This window comes from Mesocricetus auratus, unplaced genomic scaffold, assembly GCF_017639785.1.
Source record: "Mesocricetus auratus isolate SY011 unplaced genomic scaffold, BCM_Maur_2.0 Super-Scaffold_100007, whole genome shotgun sequence".
NCBI classification, from domain to species: Eukaryota; Metazoa; Chordata; class Mammalia; order Rodentia; family Cricetidae; genus Mesocricetus; species Mesocricetus auratus.
The window spans coordinates 41,237,093-41,254,237 of NW_024429191.1; the positions used below are offsets into that span (position 1 = coordinate 41,237,093).

General features: G+C 40.9%; 1 protein-coding gene across 8 annotated transcripts in view; it reads left to right on the plus strand.

Moving 5' to 3' along the window:
* Positions 1 to 17,145, plus strand: part of Specc1 (sperm antigen with calponin homology and coiled-coil domains 1) — a 262,889-nt gene that overhangs the window by 156,215 nt on the left and 89,529 nt on the right. For 7 of the 8 annotated variants that reach the window (XM_040748824.1, XM_040748825.1, XM_040748826.1 and 4 more), the window contains 3 exons: positions 3,824 to 4,031; positions 8,280 to 8,353; positions 8,896 to 9,074. In XM_040748824.1, the coding sequence (XP_040604758.1) occupies positions 3,824 to 4,031; positions 8,280 to 8,353; positions 8,896 to 9,074 (461 nt within the window). Of the gene's footprint in view, positions 1 to 3,823; positions 4,032 to 8,279; positions 8,354 to 8,895; positions 9,075 to 14,632; positions 16,168 to 17,145 lie in introns of those variants that run through there. The other variant, XM_040748831.1, reaches the window with a different exon arrangement.

Genomic DNA, 17,145 nt, shown 5'->3' on the forward strand with positions numbered 1-17,145 from the left:
TTCCATTGCCAGAGGCCCTATAGACTGCCCAAGTCCCCCAACTGATATCCATGTTCAGGGGGACTAATTTGGTCTTATGCAGGTTCCCTAGCTGTCATTCTGGAGTCTGTGAGCTTCTATTTGCTTGGGTCAGGTGTTTCTGTGGGTTTCCCCAACATGGTCTTGGCCCCTTTTCTCATCACTCCTCCCTCTCTACAATTGGATTCCAGGAGTTTAGCTCGGTGCTTAGCTGTGAATCTCTGCTTCTGCTCCCATCAGCTACTGGCATGTAAGATAGTCATCAGTCTCATTATAGGGGAAGGGCATTTAAGGTAGCCTCTCCACTCTTGCTTAGATTCTTAGTTGGGGTCATCCTTGTGGATTCCTGAGAATTTCCCTAGTGTCAGGTTTCTCGTTAAGCCCATAGTAGAACTACTTTTTTTTTAAAAAGTTTTTTTTGGCTGGGTGTAGTGGTGCATGCCTTTAATCCCTGCATTCAGGGGGCAGAGGCAGGTGGCTCTCTGTGAGTTCAAGGCCACCCTAGTGAACCCTAGGACACCCAGGACTATGTAGACAAGAAGATGAGACCCTGCCTCTAAATAAATAAACAACAAAAGGCAACAAAGTTTTGTGGACTATTTCGTTAGAGTTGGAGGATGTTTCATATCAAGAGAGAAGTGGCTGCATTTGAAACAGTATTGATTTGTAGGCTTACCACAGTCTGCACTTCTGTCCCTCCCCATGCGTGGTGCTCTTAATCATGATGAATCAGTATGGGAACTAAAACCAGGGTCTCTAAGGGTCAGTATTCTCAACTGCACTCAGAGACCTCACTTAGGGTGCTTAACTGCCTCCCTCATTGTATTCCTCAGCTTTACTCAACACCCATAGTATTTTTTACTAGGCACATGCATGTATCTGGGCACCAGGTGACATGCCTCTGACTAAGGAGTCCAGCCATGAACCTGCAAGACTCATTTGCCTTCCATTGCTGCCTTTCAGATACCAGCTTTCTAGCATCTAAAATGTAGTGCTTTCGGGATAGCGAGATGGCTCAGTAGTTAAGAGCACTTACTGCTTGCTCTTCCAAAGGACCTAGGTGTGGTTCTCAGCATCCCACACAGTGTATCACAACCCTCTGTCACTCTTCTAAAACAGAAAAAAAACAAGAATAGAGTATGTCTTGTTTTTCTAAATTATTTATTTTTATTTTACATATGTTTCTAACTTATTTATTTATTTTTATTTTACATACGTTTTGCTTGCATGTATGTCAGTATGAGGGTGTTGGACCCCCGGAACAGGGGTTACAGACAGTTGTGAGCTGCCATGTGGATTCTGGTAATTAAACTGGGTTCTCTGAAAGAGCAGCCCGTGCTCTTAATTGCTGAGCCATATCTACAGCCCCCAGAATGTGTTTCATTTTTTAAAAAGCAATTTTTTCTATATATTATAAAGCAACCATTGATAAGAAAAAAGATTGCTAGCTTTTTCCACTAATTGTAAAATTTTGGTTGAATGGACTTGTATTATACTATTATTCACATTATTATGTGTTACTTACTCATAAGACATAAGGCCATTGTGGAAGAAGGGAATAGCTTTTGTTGAGTGCTTATTATGTTCCAGGCACTGATAAACTGTAAATACATTGTTTCATTAAACCTCTTCGATTGTTCAAAAGAGGAAAATGAAGCATAGAGATTAAAAGAATACCAGGTTCAACGAGGGGCTTGAGGCAGAACAATTTTGAGTTCCAAGTCAGCTTGAGCTGCATAAGAGACCCTGTCCAAATAGCAATGTTAAAATTAAAAAGACAAAAACAGGCCCATAGATCTTGACTTGGTAGGATTAGAATTTAAGTCTTGGCACGCTGGCTTCAGATTCTGTGCCCTAAACAATTTTGGTATGCTTCAGTGGCTTTCGGTTTTGACGGAAGCCTGCAGAGATATATGTCCACAGTGCAGAGCCACACAATTTTGTCATTGAAATACCAATTTTACATAATTCAGGCAGTGTGATCTGCATTGATCCTGAGGTTGTTCTTCTTACTCCCACCCAGCCATTCATCTGTCTGTCCATCCCACATTCCCTATTGGAAAATACTGCAGGGCAGCCTTGTGGTATTTTATTCATTCACTCATCAGATACACATTAGCTACTTTCTCCATGCCTATCACTGTGCAGGAGCAGAGGGTGCTGTGTGCTGTGGTAGACAAAGTAGACCAGGTCCTTGTTCCTATGCAGTCCCCAGCCAGAACTGGAAACAAAATTGAATGTGAACACTGCCCCCTAGGCTTAAAAGAAAATAGGAAGAAATCTGTTGCAATCAAGCTTATATTGCCCAGTAAATATATATCTATTTATTAATGTCAATTAAATTTCTATAGAAAAGGGACAGTGTTTATTGTAGCATTTTTCTTAATAACAGAATGGTGTTTTCAGGCAGTGAGTTTCCAGTACATAGTAATTAAAATAATCTAGTGCCAGCTGCGGAGAAGGCTCAGTAGATGATAAAGCCTTTCTGTGTAATGTGAGGACCAGTATTTGGGTCCCTGGCACCCAGGTAAATATGGGACAGGTATAGTAGTCTGCCTAATCTCAGTACTTAGGAAGCAGAGGCAGGGACGCCCCAGAGCAAACCAGCTAGCTAGGCTACCTGAATTAGCTAGCTCTGGGTTCAAGTGAGACATCTTACCTCAGTATTGATGACAGAGAGTGGTCAAGGGAAACACTGATGTCAAACTCTGACCTCCATACATATGTGTAGACAAGTATACATACACCCTTGAAAATGAACAGACCACACACAAATAACCTGTTGTACTGTGTATCAGTCTGCATATACTAGCATTTAAAATTAAGTTGAAGTAGTGTAATAAGAATTGTCTAGCCGGGCGGTGGTGGCGCACGCCTTTAATCCCAGCACTCGGGAGGCAGAGGCAGGAGGATCTCTGTGAGTTCGAGGCTGGGCTGGTCCGACAGCCTCCAAAACAATACAGAGAAACCCTGTCTCGTAAACCCCCCAAAAAAGAATTGTCTAGTACAAGACAAAGGCATATTACATACTGCAATACCTCCAAATCAATACACAATACAATCAGTGGAGTAAAGTTTCAAAATACCTGTAATAAGCCTGTATGTTTTCAAGGGCTTAAACATATACGTATTAAGTATGGGAAATTTTTCAAGGAATGACACAAACCAACTTTAGAACAACGCCTGTCACTTGCTGAAATAGAAGGAAAGGTTGAGACATTAGCACATTGATAATTAACAATTATCTTTTAATTGAATTTAGAGTTAGCAAGTATGGCAAAATTTAATTGTTAAGTCTGAGTGCATCATTACCTTGTTTCTTACTATGTAAGTGTGTAATTAAAGTTTATCAGGTGAAATTAATGTGCTGGGATGATTTTCTGTTTCTAGTGCTCTCAGATTTCTATGTAGAATGTCTTTCAAAGAAACATAACCTAGTCTTCTAAGTTGTTCTGTGGCTCTGGCTTCCAGGACATTGAGTCTCACCAGCAGAGGGCGCTGCTCCATAGAGAATGCGAGGTTAGGGTGACCTCTCAGCTAATCCCGATTCCCTGTTCTGCCCTGGTAAGGGAAAGAGTCATAGACTAAGGGTCCTTTTATTTCTGCTTGTAAAAAGGGTCACAGAATCCAGCCCTCTAGACACATTATGCCTCTCTTAACATTTGTAGTGTTGGCTATGTGTAGCTTGAAGAACAGTAAGAAGTCGCATATGCCATCACATCCAGCGAGTCTTCCTCAGATGTGTCAGAGTGTTTCTGTTGTTGTTGTCATTGTTTTTAAGAAGACAATGTTCCTTGTTCTCTAGATGGAAAAAGATTACTCTTACCTGAAGGAGGTCTGTGATCATCAAGCAGAACAACTGAGCAGAACCAGCCTAAAATTACAAGAGAAAGCTTCAGAGAATGACGCAGAAATCAAAGACATGAAAGAAACCATATTTGAATTGGAAGATCAGGTGGAACAGCACCGTGCTGTCAAGTTACACAATAATCAGCTCATCAGTGAGCTGGAAAGTAAGTGAAGTCAAACCTGGAGAGGTGCAGCAGGTGTGAGTAGACACTGGAATGGTGGGTGATGGGAGGAACTTCTAAGGATATGTGTGTCGGGCAGGGTGTTGGAGAGCTTGTCTTTGATCACTATAATCTCCCAAGAGAACAGCATTTAGGAGACAAGCAATAATCTCTGAAATTAAGTAAAAAACCTGGGTAACAGACGGTAGATGCAAGAGACCACAGCTCTTGCAAGAGGGCAGGTACAATTTCAAAGTGTTAAATGTACCTTTGCTGCATCCTGAGTCCTCCATCGCCAGACAACCAAACCTACTTTGGATTCTGCTGTGAGTAGGATAGGTTTTTCTCCCTAAGGATAACCTTCAGGATTTAAGAGTGTTATTTAGAGTAAATTGTTCACGGCTTTTTTCGACAGTGTGTTGTCTTCAGGATCTGATACATGAGAACTAGGTGATTGACTCAAAGTGAAACAACTAATATGTGCCTGTGGTTCAAGTTCAGCATGTTTCCCATTGATGGAAGAGTATGGGATTTCTCACAGATGTTAGACACTTGGTTTCCGAAGAGGCATCAGTATATGGCTTTATGAAGAAGCCACTGCTTTGAATAGGGAAAGACTTTTTTTTTCTTTTTGACACAGGATTTCCCTGTGTAGCCCTGGCTGTCCTGGAACTCCCTCTGTAGACCAGGCTGTCCTTGAACTCACAGAGATCTACCTGACTCTGCCTTCCAAAGGTTTGTGCCACCACAGCCCAGAGGGAAAAGACATTTTTAAAGAGCTTGAACATCCTTTGCTTTTGTTCACATTAGCCTTATCAAATATCATATCTAATGAGCTTTGCCTTTTGTAATAAAAGACTTTTTAAAAAAGTTTTGTATGGCCTTAGTTATTACTGGAAGTCGATTAGTTGCCTCATAAATTTTCCTGCCATGTATGTACAGCCAGGCTCATTACTCACAGATTCTGTATTTCTGAATTTATCTACTTACCTAAATGTACGTGTACCCCCTAGTTTGGTACCCATAACACCTTCCTGGTTTGGTTACATGCAGAGAGAGAAGAAAGGTCAGCCAAAAAGTCAGAAAACCCTATTATCAGCAGAGATCCAGCTCAAGAGACTTTTGCTTTCTGAATTCTGATACTATGTACATGGTACTCTGTACAATTTTTTTGTTATTGTTGTCAGTTTGTTTTGTTTTTTTCAAGGCGGGCTTCTCTGTATTGCTTTGAATCCTGTCCTAGAATTCACTCTGTAGACCAGGCTGGCCTCGAACTCACAGAGATCCGCCTACCTCTGCCTCCTGAGTGCTGGGATTAAAGGTGTGCACCACTAACGCCTGGCTTTTTTGTTTTTTCTTAAAAAATGTTTTTACGTTTTATTTATCTTGAGTATGGAGGTCAGAGGTCAGCTTGTGGGAATTGGGTCTCTCCTTCTACCATTTGGTTCCCACGGATCAAACTCAAGAGCTGTCAGGTTTAATGGTTAGTGCCTTTGCCCACTGAGCCGTCTCTCCAGGCCACAGGTGTTCTTTACATGCTTTCCCATAAACAAAAAGCAAAACAAGCCAACACTTTTGTACTTGTTTTTCATGATTTTTGATATGATGCTAAAGTGCTGTCTACTGTCCTTAAGTGCAGGAAGGCTGTAACATACTTACAGATATAGGTGTGTTAGAGAATCTTGGTCAGGCTTGAACTTTTGTGATTGTGAATGTGAGTTCAGTGTCAACGAGTCAGCAGTCCAGGATATCCAGACAGAGGAGCAGGTCATTCTCCAGTCCTAACGTGAGGCGTCTCTAAAAAGTGCTGGGGTGATATCTGTTATGCACAGTAGTACATCTTCATTGATGTTGAAGCAATGGAAAGGAAGGGAATGCGAGGAGCCTTATAAATTCATGGAAATGAAAGCCGGTAGCCAACAGCGTCCTGGACAACAGTGTTGCAATGCCAGAGACAAAAGGAATTCATCATGGCATAGCCCATGGCTAGGAGAATGTTAAATTCTTCTCATTGTATACCCATAATGCTTAAGAGAAAGAATACTTAAGGCAAGAAGGTTGCATAGGTCAGGAAGCTACCGAAGAATGTTAAAAGTGCCTGTTCAGTATTGGGGGAAAAAATGGCAGATGAGGTTCCTGGTGCTTATGGGACTGGCCTGTTTTACAAGGACTCTGGCATGCAGAGCTATAGCATGCAAATAATATTTCAGATGATGAAAAACGTGACCGGAGGCTTACAGGAATCCAACATTGTGTTTCCTTGGAAAGCAACAGCCCAGTATTCTCTAGTTGAGAGAGCATGGTGGGAGCTGATTGTGTGCTCTACCTGGATTAATTGGCTAGTGTCAGAGTGACAGTGCTCAATTGCCTTTGTCATGAACCATAGAGCATTGACATTCAGTGTCACTCAGTCTCCATAGTCATTCTTGAGAGTGCAATTAAATATCTGGCCACTGTCTGTTTCCAAACATAGCACCCTCTTTATAAAGAATAGGGTCAAAGGAGACAAGTCCTGTTTTGTTTTGCTTTGTGATTTAGCACTGTGGAGAATGTGGTTGTATTGTCACTAAAACCTTAAAAGTCAGCCCAGACACACCAAGAAAACCAGTGTATAATTAATGTCCAGAGCAAATTTCAGGACCACATCTAGTGATTATATCATAATATATCTTAGACTGAAAATAACACCGACTGTCTTCTGAGAAGCTTTTAAACTCCTGTTAGGGATATCAAGGTATTATTAAAGTGTATTTTTGTCAGGAAGACGGGCACTCAAATCCAACCTTAGATTAATCCTTTCCTCCATGAGATCCTTGAGAGAGACAGACAAAACAAGAAATAAAGGAGGGGACTTCTTACTCTGTGTCAGTGACCCTAAACTCAAACCCCCAGGCCTCAAAAGCTGGTTCAGAGCCTCTGGGGCAGGATGTTACTGTGTGGATTCCACCCTTCTCTGGAGATAATGTGTCATAGCCTTCTCCTCAACCCCCTCTTTTTAAATTTTTATTTCTTTCTTTTTGTCTTTCTCTTTTTGTTCCTTCTTCCCCCTCCCCACCTTTTATTGAGAGAGAGAGAGAGAGAGAGAGAGAGAGAGAGAGAGAGAGAGAGAGAGAGAGAGAGAGAGAGAGTCACATTGTGACTCTTGTTACACCTGTGTACCATTATGTCTGGCTTCATTCATACCTTTAATAGACAAATACTAGGAATTTTTGTTTGGTGATTAGAGCATTGATCCTTACATTTAAATGGTAGTGATAACAGTGTGGAGAGAGCTGGAGGCAAGGAGAACAAGGGACACAATTTGTTTTTAATTATTGAAAGGTGGTTGTGCCACCTGTGGAGCTGCTATATATGTGAGCCCAGATCCTGGCTGTCTTCAGAGATTTTGAACCCGTGAGTTTAGAGCTTGTGCTTGCACACCTGTGCCTCATGGGATTCTCAGGGTTAACTGTGGTTAAAAATGGTTGGCCAGCATGGGACTGATCCAGACCCCCTGAATGTGAGAGTCAGTGAGGAGGCCTGGGCAACTTATGGGGCCCTGAGCAGTGGATCAGTGTTTATCCCTGGAATACAAACAGACATCGTGTGTCCTTAACACAAAAAGAGATGCTCTCTCAGCCTGGTCTCTTAGGGGAGTGCCTGGACCCTACCCTGAGTGAATGACAGACTCTAGATATCCCCTATGTGGAAGGAATTGGCAATAGGGTAGGAGGCTGGGGGGGATGCTGGGGGGGTGCGGGAGGAGGGGAGGGAGAGGGAACTGGGATTGATATGTAAAACAAGCTATTTAAAATTAAAATAATAAAAAATCTAAAAAAAAAAGAATGGTGACTCTCGAAGTGAGTTTTGAAGTCAGAGGAGTAATAACCAGTAGACTCCTTTCTTACACCAAAGCCCTCCAAATCTTGGTAATAAAGGTGTTCAGGAAGCTTGTGTGTGACTAGCAGAGAAACCCGAGACAAACGTATAAATTGTATGGCTGTTGAAGCCTCCTGCCATAGTACTACAAGATAGTGTATACAGCTTACCTTCTGAGGTTATAACCTAAGTAAGCACTGCTGACATGACATCCAATGCCCTATTTTTGAAGGCTCTGCTCCTAGCTCTGTATTCAGAGTGCTCAAAGCATAATTTACTGGAGAGGGATGGGTTTTAAGCCCGTTGTCTCCGGGGCTGTCCTCTTGCTTTGCAGCTCACCTTGTCCAGGAGCCTTGCAATGCTCTAACTTCTGTCCAACTCATTTACTTCTAGGCAGTGTGATCAAGCTGGAGGAGCAGAAGTCAGACCTAGAACGGCAATTGAAGACCCTGACAAAACAGATAAAGGTGAGCCTCAACCAGGAGCCTCCTCTGACATTATTCCTGTTTTTGGTTGGAAACATTGGGAAAATACCCTGTCATTCTCTCCAGGATTCTTCTCCTAGAACAGTGGTTCTCAACCTTTCTAATGCTACAGTCTCTTAATACAGTTCCTCATGTTGTGGTGACCTCCAACCATAACATTATTTCACTGCTATTTTATAACTGTAATTTTGCCACTGTTATGAGTTGTAATGTAAATATCTGATGGTCACAGCCCACAGGTTGAGAACTACTGTCCCTAGAACATCTTCAGGCCATAAAGTTGAGTTGTACATTCTTTCTGGCAATAAATGAAACTAAAGTAATCAGTTTTTAATTGAAAAACTCTAGGACACCAAAGAGTTACCTCTTGTGCCTCTTCTAAGTCATGAGACACCATTAAAACCAAGTCTTTCTGCTTAATTTTCTTCCTCAGTAACTGATGTTAGGATTCAGGAACTCCTACGTAGAGACCCCAGCACCCTGCTCAGTGTCTGAGGGACATGTGGATTCTGTCCGTTTTTTAGGAAGAAACTGAGGAGTGGAGGCGGTTCCAGGCAGACCTGCAGACTGCAGTGGTGGTGGCCAATGACATCAAGTGTGAGGCTCAACAGGAACTGCGCACTGTGAAGAGGAGATTGCTGGAGGAGGAAGAGAAAAATGCCAGGCTGCAGAAGGAGCTGGGGGACATACAGGGGCATAGCAGGTGGGTCACAGAAAGAGCTACATTTTTGTGAGTCTAATGGGCACAAAGCCAATGCTTTGCTTCTCTCTTGATGTCTGTGTGTGTGCGCGTGCGTGCATGCGTGTGTGCGCGTGCGTGTATGTGTGCGTGCGTGCGTGCGTGCGTGCGTGTGTGTGTGTGTGTGTGTGTGTGTGTAGCAGGTAAGTTGCTGAGTCGTAGAGGTATGGGATGCTTTTGTGCCTCTCTGTGTTAGGTTTTGTTATGTCGTTTCTGTACCACTACCATCATCACTATACAACTAAATACATTCTGTCAGAGTTGCTTCACTTATATGTGAAGGAAATGATCTAGACAAATGTCCCCTTATGCTTAAAGAAGGGGCACCTGTTGGATTTTAGTATTTATCAACATAGGGAAAGCGCACTCATGAATACTAGGTTACGTACATCAGGAAAAGCTAAAATGACTTTGAACGAGAACTGCTATAAGATAAAGGAGCCATTCCTACCAGCCCAGGGCTGTGCCTCCTGATTGCTGATCATGTGCTATTTCCAAAAGGCCTTGACTCCAGAGGTGGAGGCACAAGGACAGAAGCAGGCTGAGACTAGCGTGGTCTCAATGCCAAGTCCAAGCCAGCCAAGTCTACCTTACACGGTGAGACTCTGCCTCAAACGAAAAGAAACAACAAAAGTCATGTTTCTGCTGGGGCCAGTGGTGACTGACACCTGTAATCCCAGCATCTGGAATCCTATAAAAGACAGTGAGTTCACTGAGCTTGCTTCCCAGCACCCATATCAGGTGACTCATGATACCTTAGCCCAATCATGTTTAAGAGGAAGGTGTTCCTAAAGCAAACTTGAAGTGGATGATTATATAAAGTTTAAGTGGGGGGCTGAAGAGATGGCTCAGCGGTTATGAGCACTGGCTGCTCTTCAGAGGACCCTGGTAGGATTTTCAGCAACCACACAGAGGCTCACAACCCTCTGTAACTCCAGTCCCAGGGGAGATTTTATGTCCTCTTGTGGCCTCAAAGGTTACCAGGCATGCACACATATCAGCATGTAGACAAAATACTCATAAAATGAAGCTTAAAGTTGTGGGATTTACAAACAAAATTATAAACATTTTTGGCATTCAGTAGTGTGGATATCTTCCCCTAATTGACAGTCAGTATTCTTAACTTACAGAATTTTGAGTGTCGAATTTCCAAATGTCTTTCAAATATAAAATACTGTTTTTTAAAGTCAAATTTAATGAGTTCTAAATATTAGTCTGTGGAGGTTGCTTTAATCTTAATGCTTCCTAGGATTAGAAGGGTGGCTTGTTGACTTACTTGATGAGCCTTGGGGTCTGATTAATGATCATGAGTTCACAACATTGGGAAAGTTAGATTCTTTTCACAATTCTGTTTCTTAGTATTCTCTTGGATTGTCCATCAAATCTGTTTCAGTTATGCCTTGTTCCTTTGTTGGGCTACAGAAGGATTTGATAGGTGTTTAGCTCTACAATTCTCTTGAAAAGTCAAGACCGTTATTGTTTCATAGTAGCAAGTTTACTTTCTGGCCATCACAGAATGTAATGGGTTTTTTGTTGTTGTTTTTAAAATTGAAGTCAGAAGGAGAATAGGAAGTAAAGGATTTCTGATGTCCCCTCCTGAGATGATCACATGATCCTTCTGTTTGCCTCTGTGCCTGCTTTTGTTGTCTGTCTTGCTTCCACATTATATGTCTTTGGAAGAGGAACTACACCATAACATGCATTGCTTACTATTTGCATTGTTTCAAAGATTAATGTTTTATAAAACACGGGCTGTACATTTCTGTGGTGACTATGCATAGATTATTGCACAAGATACTGTGTTTCCTCAGTAGATTCTAAGATTCCAGCTGAAACTCTGATGTAATAGGAAACCTCTGCCTGTATCCTGAGCGTGTAGGCCTCTATATGCTACATTCTGTCCCCTTAAAAACACATGCCATTTTTTGTTTTCCTGAACATTTTAAACCAACCACCCAAATCTAGCAAAACCTTTCAAAACTTTAGGACTGACAACAGTCAGAGCAGACATGTTACTGAAAACTGTTAGACTTCAGAGTGGGTTTGCCTGTCATTGCATTTGACAAGACATGGGACAACTGCTGATGATAGGTTCTTATGTGATTTTATACTGCTCAGAAGCTGCCCCCTTGAAGAATCGACTTTTTGAAAATTACTTGTTGGTAACTCAGTTCCCTCCTGAACCTACCATACGAGCAAAAATGGAAGCCAGCCCGCACCCTCAAAACTCCCATACCAACTTAATGTCTCCATCTTGGTGGAGCAAGTTCTTGCCTGGCATTCATTTGACTTTGTCAGTCATCTCATAAGAACCCAAAGTTCATTCATGGATGAGACACAGCCAGAGAACTTGCAGAGGATCCTCTGATGAGGTCCTCCAAGTGCAGCTGAGAGAAGATGAGAGCATCCAAAGTGCAGCACAACTATAACATGGGCTAGCAATTCATGCTCTCATTCTGGGTATATGGGCATGCAAAGGAATCATTGTAGAATGAGGCTGATGGGTGAGCAAATGAGGAGCCTGGGTAGGAGTACAGAACAGCATTTGTTATCAACAGCTAAGTACAAAGTGGGATGTTATTTAACTCATTAGTAATCTTTAGTCCCATTATATTTTCAAGTGTGTTTATTTATTACTGTGCTTTGAATGAGTTGAGAGTGTTTTGTTTTTAGCTCAAGTAGTTCTCCCACCTCATCTCCCCTAGTATTTAGAACTATAGGCACATGCCATCACTCCTTTAGAGTAAGAATAATTGATCTTATTCAGGGAATTGCCAGCTATGTTAGTGACATCTTTATCCCATCCTCTGGAGACAGAGGATAAATAGTTCAAGATCATCCTTGGCATCATAGTGAATTTGAGGCCAGCATGAAATATATGAGACCCTATCTTTAAAAAAAGGCATTAAAATGACACCTAGAAAAATGGCTTAGTATGTAAGTATGCTTGCTTTGTAAGCACGAGAACCTGAATTCAAATACCCACTAACCATATAAAAAAAAGCTGATCATGGGCACAACTAAGGGGTTGCAATCAGGTGGGTCCCAGGAATTCAGTGGCTGGCCAGCCTAGCTGAAAGAGCAAGCTTCAGGTTCATTGAGAGATCCTGTCTCACAAGAATAAGGAAGAGAGAGCAATAGGGAAAAACATTTGACATCTTTGTCTAGCCTCTGTACATACAAGCACAAGTGAGCATATATGCACACACATATATACACACACCACATATAGTTACCCCTCAAATGTATGTATACATAGACATACACACATATATATGTATATAGCACATATACATACATATATACATATATGCGTATATGTCCCCATATATCTCAATATCTTAATACTAATATAATGATATTGTTAGTGCATTCCCTTTTTATGATGCCAAAGGGTTTAATTCATAAGGTAAAGCAATTGTGACTATTCAAGCATGAATTATTCTAACAGCAGCAGTCGATCATAAAACAGAAATTGCATGAGCTATAAAGAGAAATGTGCAAAAGTCACAGAGGGTAATCATGCTCTGTAAACTCATTCTTGCAAACAGCTGGCACTGACCCCTTTCCTGTGTGGCTCTACCTCTGTTTAGATTAGGAACTATGAGTAGGCAGTATTTTTGGTACTTTCAAGCACTCCCATTCTGAGGCTGGTTGGTCAGCTGACCTTTCTCTGTTGAGTCAGAAATCCAAGGACCAGCCCTGCCATATCTCCTGTGCAGTCCTTGGAACTTAAGGATGGCCATCTCCAAATATGACTTGCAAGCCTGATATTTTTCTTCCATAATTTGAATATGCTTAGGTGTTTTTATTAATGGATGTGAAAATGTTGTTTTACTGACATATAAATTAATGAATGAAAGTGTAAGACATAGCTTTCTCACTCATAGCTCCTTCTCTGTATGAACAGTTAAGAGATAGGCAGTGAAATGAAAACTCATTCAAATTAAAACATCAAGTCTTGGATAAGATGTACCTCATTGGTATACTGCTTGCTTAGTGTGTAATAGATAGATAGGTAGGTAGGTAGGTAGGTAGGTAGGTAGGTAGGTAGGTAGATAGATAGATAGATAGATAGATAGATAGATAGATAGATAGATAGACCGACCGACCGACCGACCGACCAAGCCAACAGATCTGTTTCCTAAGAAGTTGAATACTGGAGTTCAGCAGACATAGAGAAACACACAGGCATCTCAGTGTCTGGATTCCGTGGAGCCATATACAGCCCTCTAACAAAAAGTGTTGATGATGAATAGGACATGTACAGGTATCATGAATAATGGCAGAAATTATTTTTAGGATGGCTTGTCCTATTCATATAAAATTTATCATAATAGTACCAATAGGCATCCATGGAAGACATCTTCAAAAGAAAAAAAAACTACTAAAAATACTAAATACTTGCTCCTGATTTTTATAGCATTAACTTCTAAAATAAAATGTTTCAGATTCACATGTGTTGATCCTTGAGTCTCCCTGAATTACACATTGTCCTCAGTGCACACGTCGTCCTCACTTAAGTGAGCAGCATAGTAGCTCTGCTGGAGCTGGCTTTTAATCTGAGTTGTGCACTAATGTTGATTGTGTATGCCTGTGCCACCCTGTGTTGTCCTTAAAGCTTTAACATTTCACAGCCACACAGCCTGTCTTCTTTCTGTAGCTGCTGCAGGAAGAGAAGTGCACATAATGGAGGTATAATGCTCTTGTGTGACAAAGATGTCTCTTGGAGCTCTCTGTGATACTGAATCCCTGCCCTTGGTGGAGAGACCAGTTCCTAAGCAGTTTCTTACTTACCTTAGCATTCCTGGGACCACGGGCATTTCATTTGGCCATTAAAATAGAAATTGATCATCTCCTATGGTCTTCACAGAAAGCATAATTCAGTCACTTGCATATGTTTTCATAGTTAAAATATGCAGCTACAACTTTAGATATGTATTCAGTGATGTTTTGGTCTCTCTGTGTGTGTGATGCTGAGGATCTTGCACATGCTACACAAGTGCTCTATCACTGAGCTAACAGCCTAACCTAGACTATAATCTAAAGGGCTCTGTATGCCTCTTTGCTCCCTGGCCCCTGTCTTTACAGATTTGTTTTAGAAAATATGAATATGTTCTTTCCTAAGTCCTTAGAATTTTTAGGCTGGCATAGTAAAAAGAAAAAAGGCTTTGTTTTGTTTTGTTTGGCATTGTTGATGGAGGGAAGCATGAGACTCTCTACACATGTGCATTCCCAATGTCTCTACTTCATCTGGACAGTTCTTGGAGAAGATCTGGTGACAGGAGCAGAGTAGTAGCATTTTTAAGTCATTGCCATTTTCTCCGTCCAAAGAGCGTTGGCTTCAAAAAAAATAAAAATAAAAATTGCAGCAATAGAAATGAAAACATGGTGGCCATATTCTGGGTATTGGCTCCCCTCTGTGAGACAGATAAGCTGGTAGCACTTGTGTTTGTAAACAAAGATCCCATTGACTTTTATAACTCCTTTACCAGCCTTCCCTCCCATTTCTATCTTCACAGCTCCATGGTCTCTGTCAGCTAGCAGAGCATTTGGTGGAAGAAAGACAGCCCAGCCCTTGCCATGATTGGAAACTACTGCCATTTCTATATGAAAGGGGAATCTGTAGAGGAGATTGCCACTGTGTAAAGAGCTCACTTGTCTCCTATGCCATTCATTATTCCACACAAAGTCATTACAGCCAAAGTTTGTTTAGCTTCCCCTTCACGTTGGAATCAACTCACTGCATGATCACATGTTCAAAAATGTTCCCTCTTTTCTTCTCAGAAAATTCAGGTCTCTTTCTCTCTCTCTCTCTCTCTCTCTCTCTCTCTCTCTCTCTCTCTCTCTCTCTCTCTCTCTCTCTCTCTCTCTCCCTCCCTCCCTCCTTCCCTCCCTCCCTGGAGAATAAAATGAAGTTCTGAAAAACAAAGTATAAGTCTTGTAAAAGAATATTGTATATGTAACTAGAACACACAAAGAGAATAGTGGCATAGCAAACTCAAGGTGTTGGTGAATGCAGCCCATGTGGACTCTGCTTTCTAGTGTTTACTTTTATGCTGCCTACTTGAATATAGGATCCAACAGTCTTGGAAATTCATGCTAAATACAGCAAAATAAGAAGCCATCTGCATGACGCCTTAGACCAGAGAAGTTAAAGTTCTGCTAACGTTGAGGCTTCCTTGAGCCCTTTTCAAGCCATGGTCTCATTTCATTACCTCATCTGAAGCAAGCTGTCCCTAAGCTTTGGTTGGTTTCCAGAGTCTTTGATGGGCTAACCATAAACATATTTGGTTGATGATCAAGGATGTAGTTAGGTGACAATGCCAGTAGAAACCTAACAAATTAATGAAGGACAACTTACAACAAAAGCCTCATAAATGAAACTCACCCTGGAAACTTAAAGACTTTGGATGCAGAAGCACACAGCTCAGAGTGATCCGGAATGCAGCGTATGGTTTGACTTTTGGAAATGTGTGTGTGTGTGTAAAGACCTGTATCCGATTCAGCAAATCCATCAAGCAAAAGCCTACTGCACTTCCCTTGTGAGAGGCAGCTCCAGTGGAAATCCACCATGCTTCTTTTGCGAGGGACAACTCCCATGGATCCATGCAGGGTTTCTAGCTACATCATGCCAGAAGACATGAGTTAATACCTAATAAAGTGAAAATTAAGATGTGGAATTGTTCTTAAACTCAGGAAGACATTTTGAGGTTACTAACTTCAAGAGCACAGATTTCACTAGAAAAATTTAGCTTGGTGTGAGAAAGAAAAGATATTGATATCTTCTGTAAAAATAATGTAGACACTAGCTGGGCTTGTCCAAGTAGGACTGGAATTTGTTCTGAAAGATCTTTTCCTCAGATTGATAACTATAAGATGACTTAAAATTTATGTGCTGAACATTTTCATATATAAACAGTGAGGGAAATGTGGCTTCAATTTCAAGTGCGCAACTATATTTGCAGTTGTGTATCGATCTGTCTTTACTCTGGATACTATTCAGTGTTTTTATATGTACGTGTTTATGATGTGCTAATAAATATTATTTAGAGGAGTCTCTGGTTTGAATTTTAATCACTGGTTGTATTTCTAAGGGCTCTTGTGATGAATTTTGTTCAAAAGTTTTTCCTGAATATAATTTCAGGACTTTTCTTGTTTTATGATGCTGGGAATGAGCCTAGAGATTTATGTGTATAACAAGTACTCTACCACTTCAAGCCCTTAATATTTTCATGTAATAGAATCTGTTTGTATTTTCCTTTGTTTCTTGGTTAGGTGGTTTTGTGTGTGTGTGTGTGTGTGTGTGTGTGTGTGTGTGTGTGTGTGTGTAAGATTTTTTTCTACTTCATTTTTTGTAATAATTTATTAAGAACTCTTTACTTCACACACATGTGAATGTTTTACACCCAGACATTTGATCCACCTGTGTTTACTGAATCTGATGTAACATTCAGTCCTTTTTCTTCCATATGCATAGCCAGTCCAACCAGCACAATTTATTACCAAAATAATTCTTTCCTACTGAATGGAAATGTCATTTTTCATTGTTATTTCAGTTGTGCTTTCCTGTGCTCAGGGAGGCCTTTGCAAATATGCCCTTCTTTCATTTTCTTTTGAGTTAGTTCTGCTTCAGAATATTTTAATGAGGTTATTATATCCTGTGTGTGTGTGTGTATACATATTTAAGCTCAGTCTTTCTTTTAAAATTATCAGCTTGCTAGCCATAGTGCTACATGTCTGTAAATTCTGCCCTTGAGAGGTAGAGGCAGGAGGTTACCCAATGGGTTTGAGAACAGCCAGGACCACTGGAGGGCAGGGGGAAGAAGAACAAAAAAATCAATAAGTAAAATTGTCTTATTTCATCATTTATCCTATTTTATGAAATTTAAGGTGGGTATTATCAAGTACCCTTTTCCTTTCATAAACTTTTGAAGGTCTATTCTTTCCTAAGTGTGATTATTATTTTATGAAATATTTTCATAGATTAGGAATTTTAATGTTTTTATGTGAAAGTATGTTTCTGTTCATCACA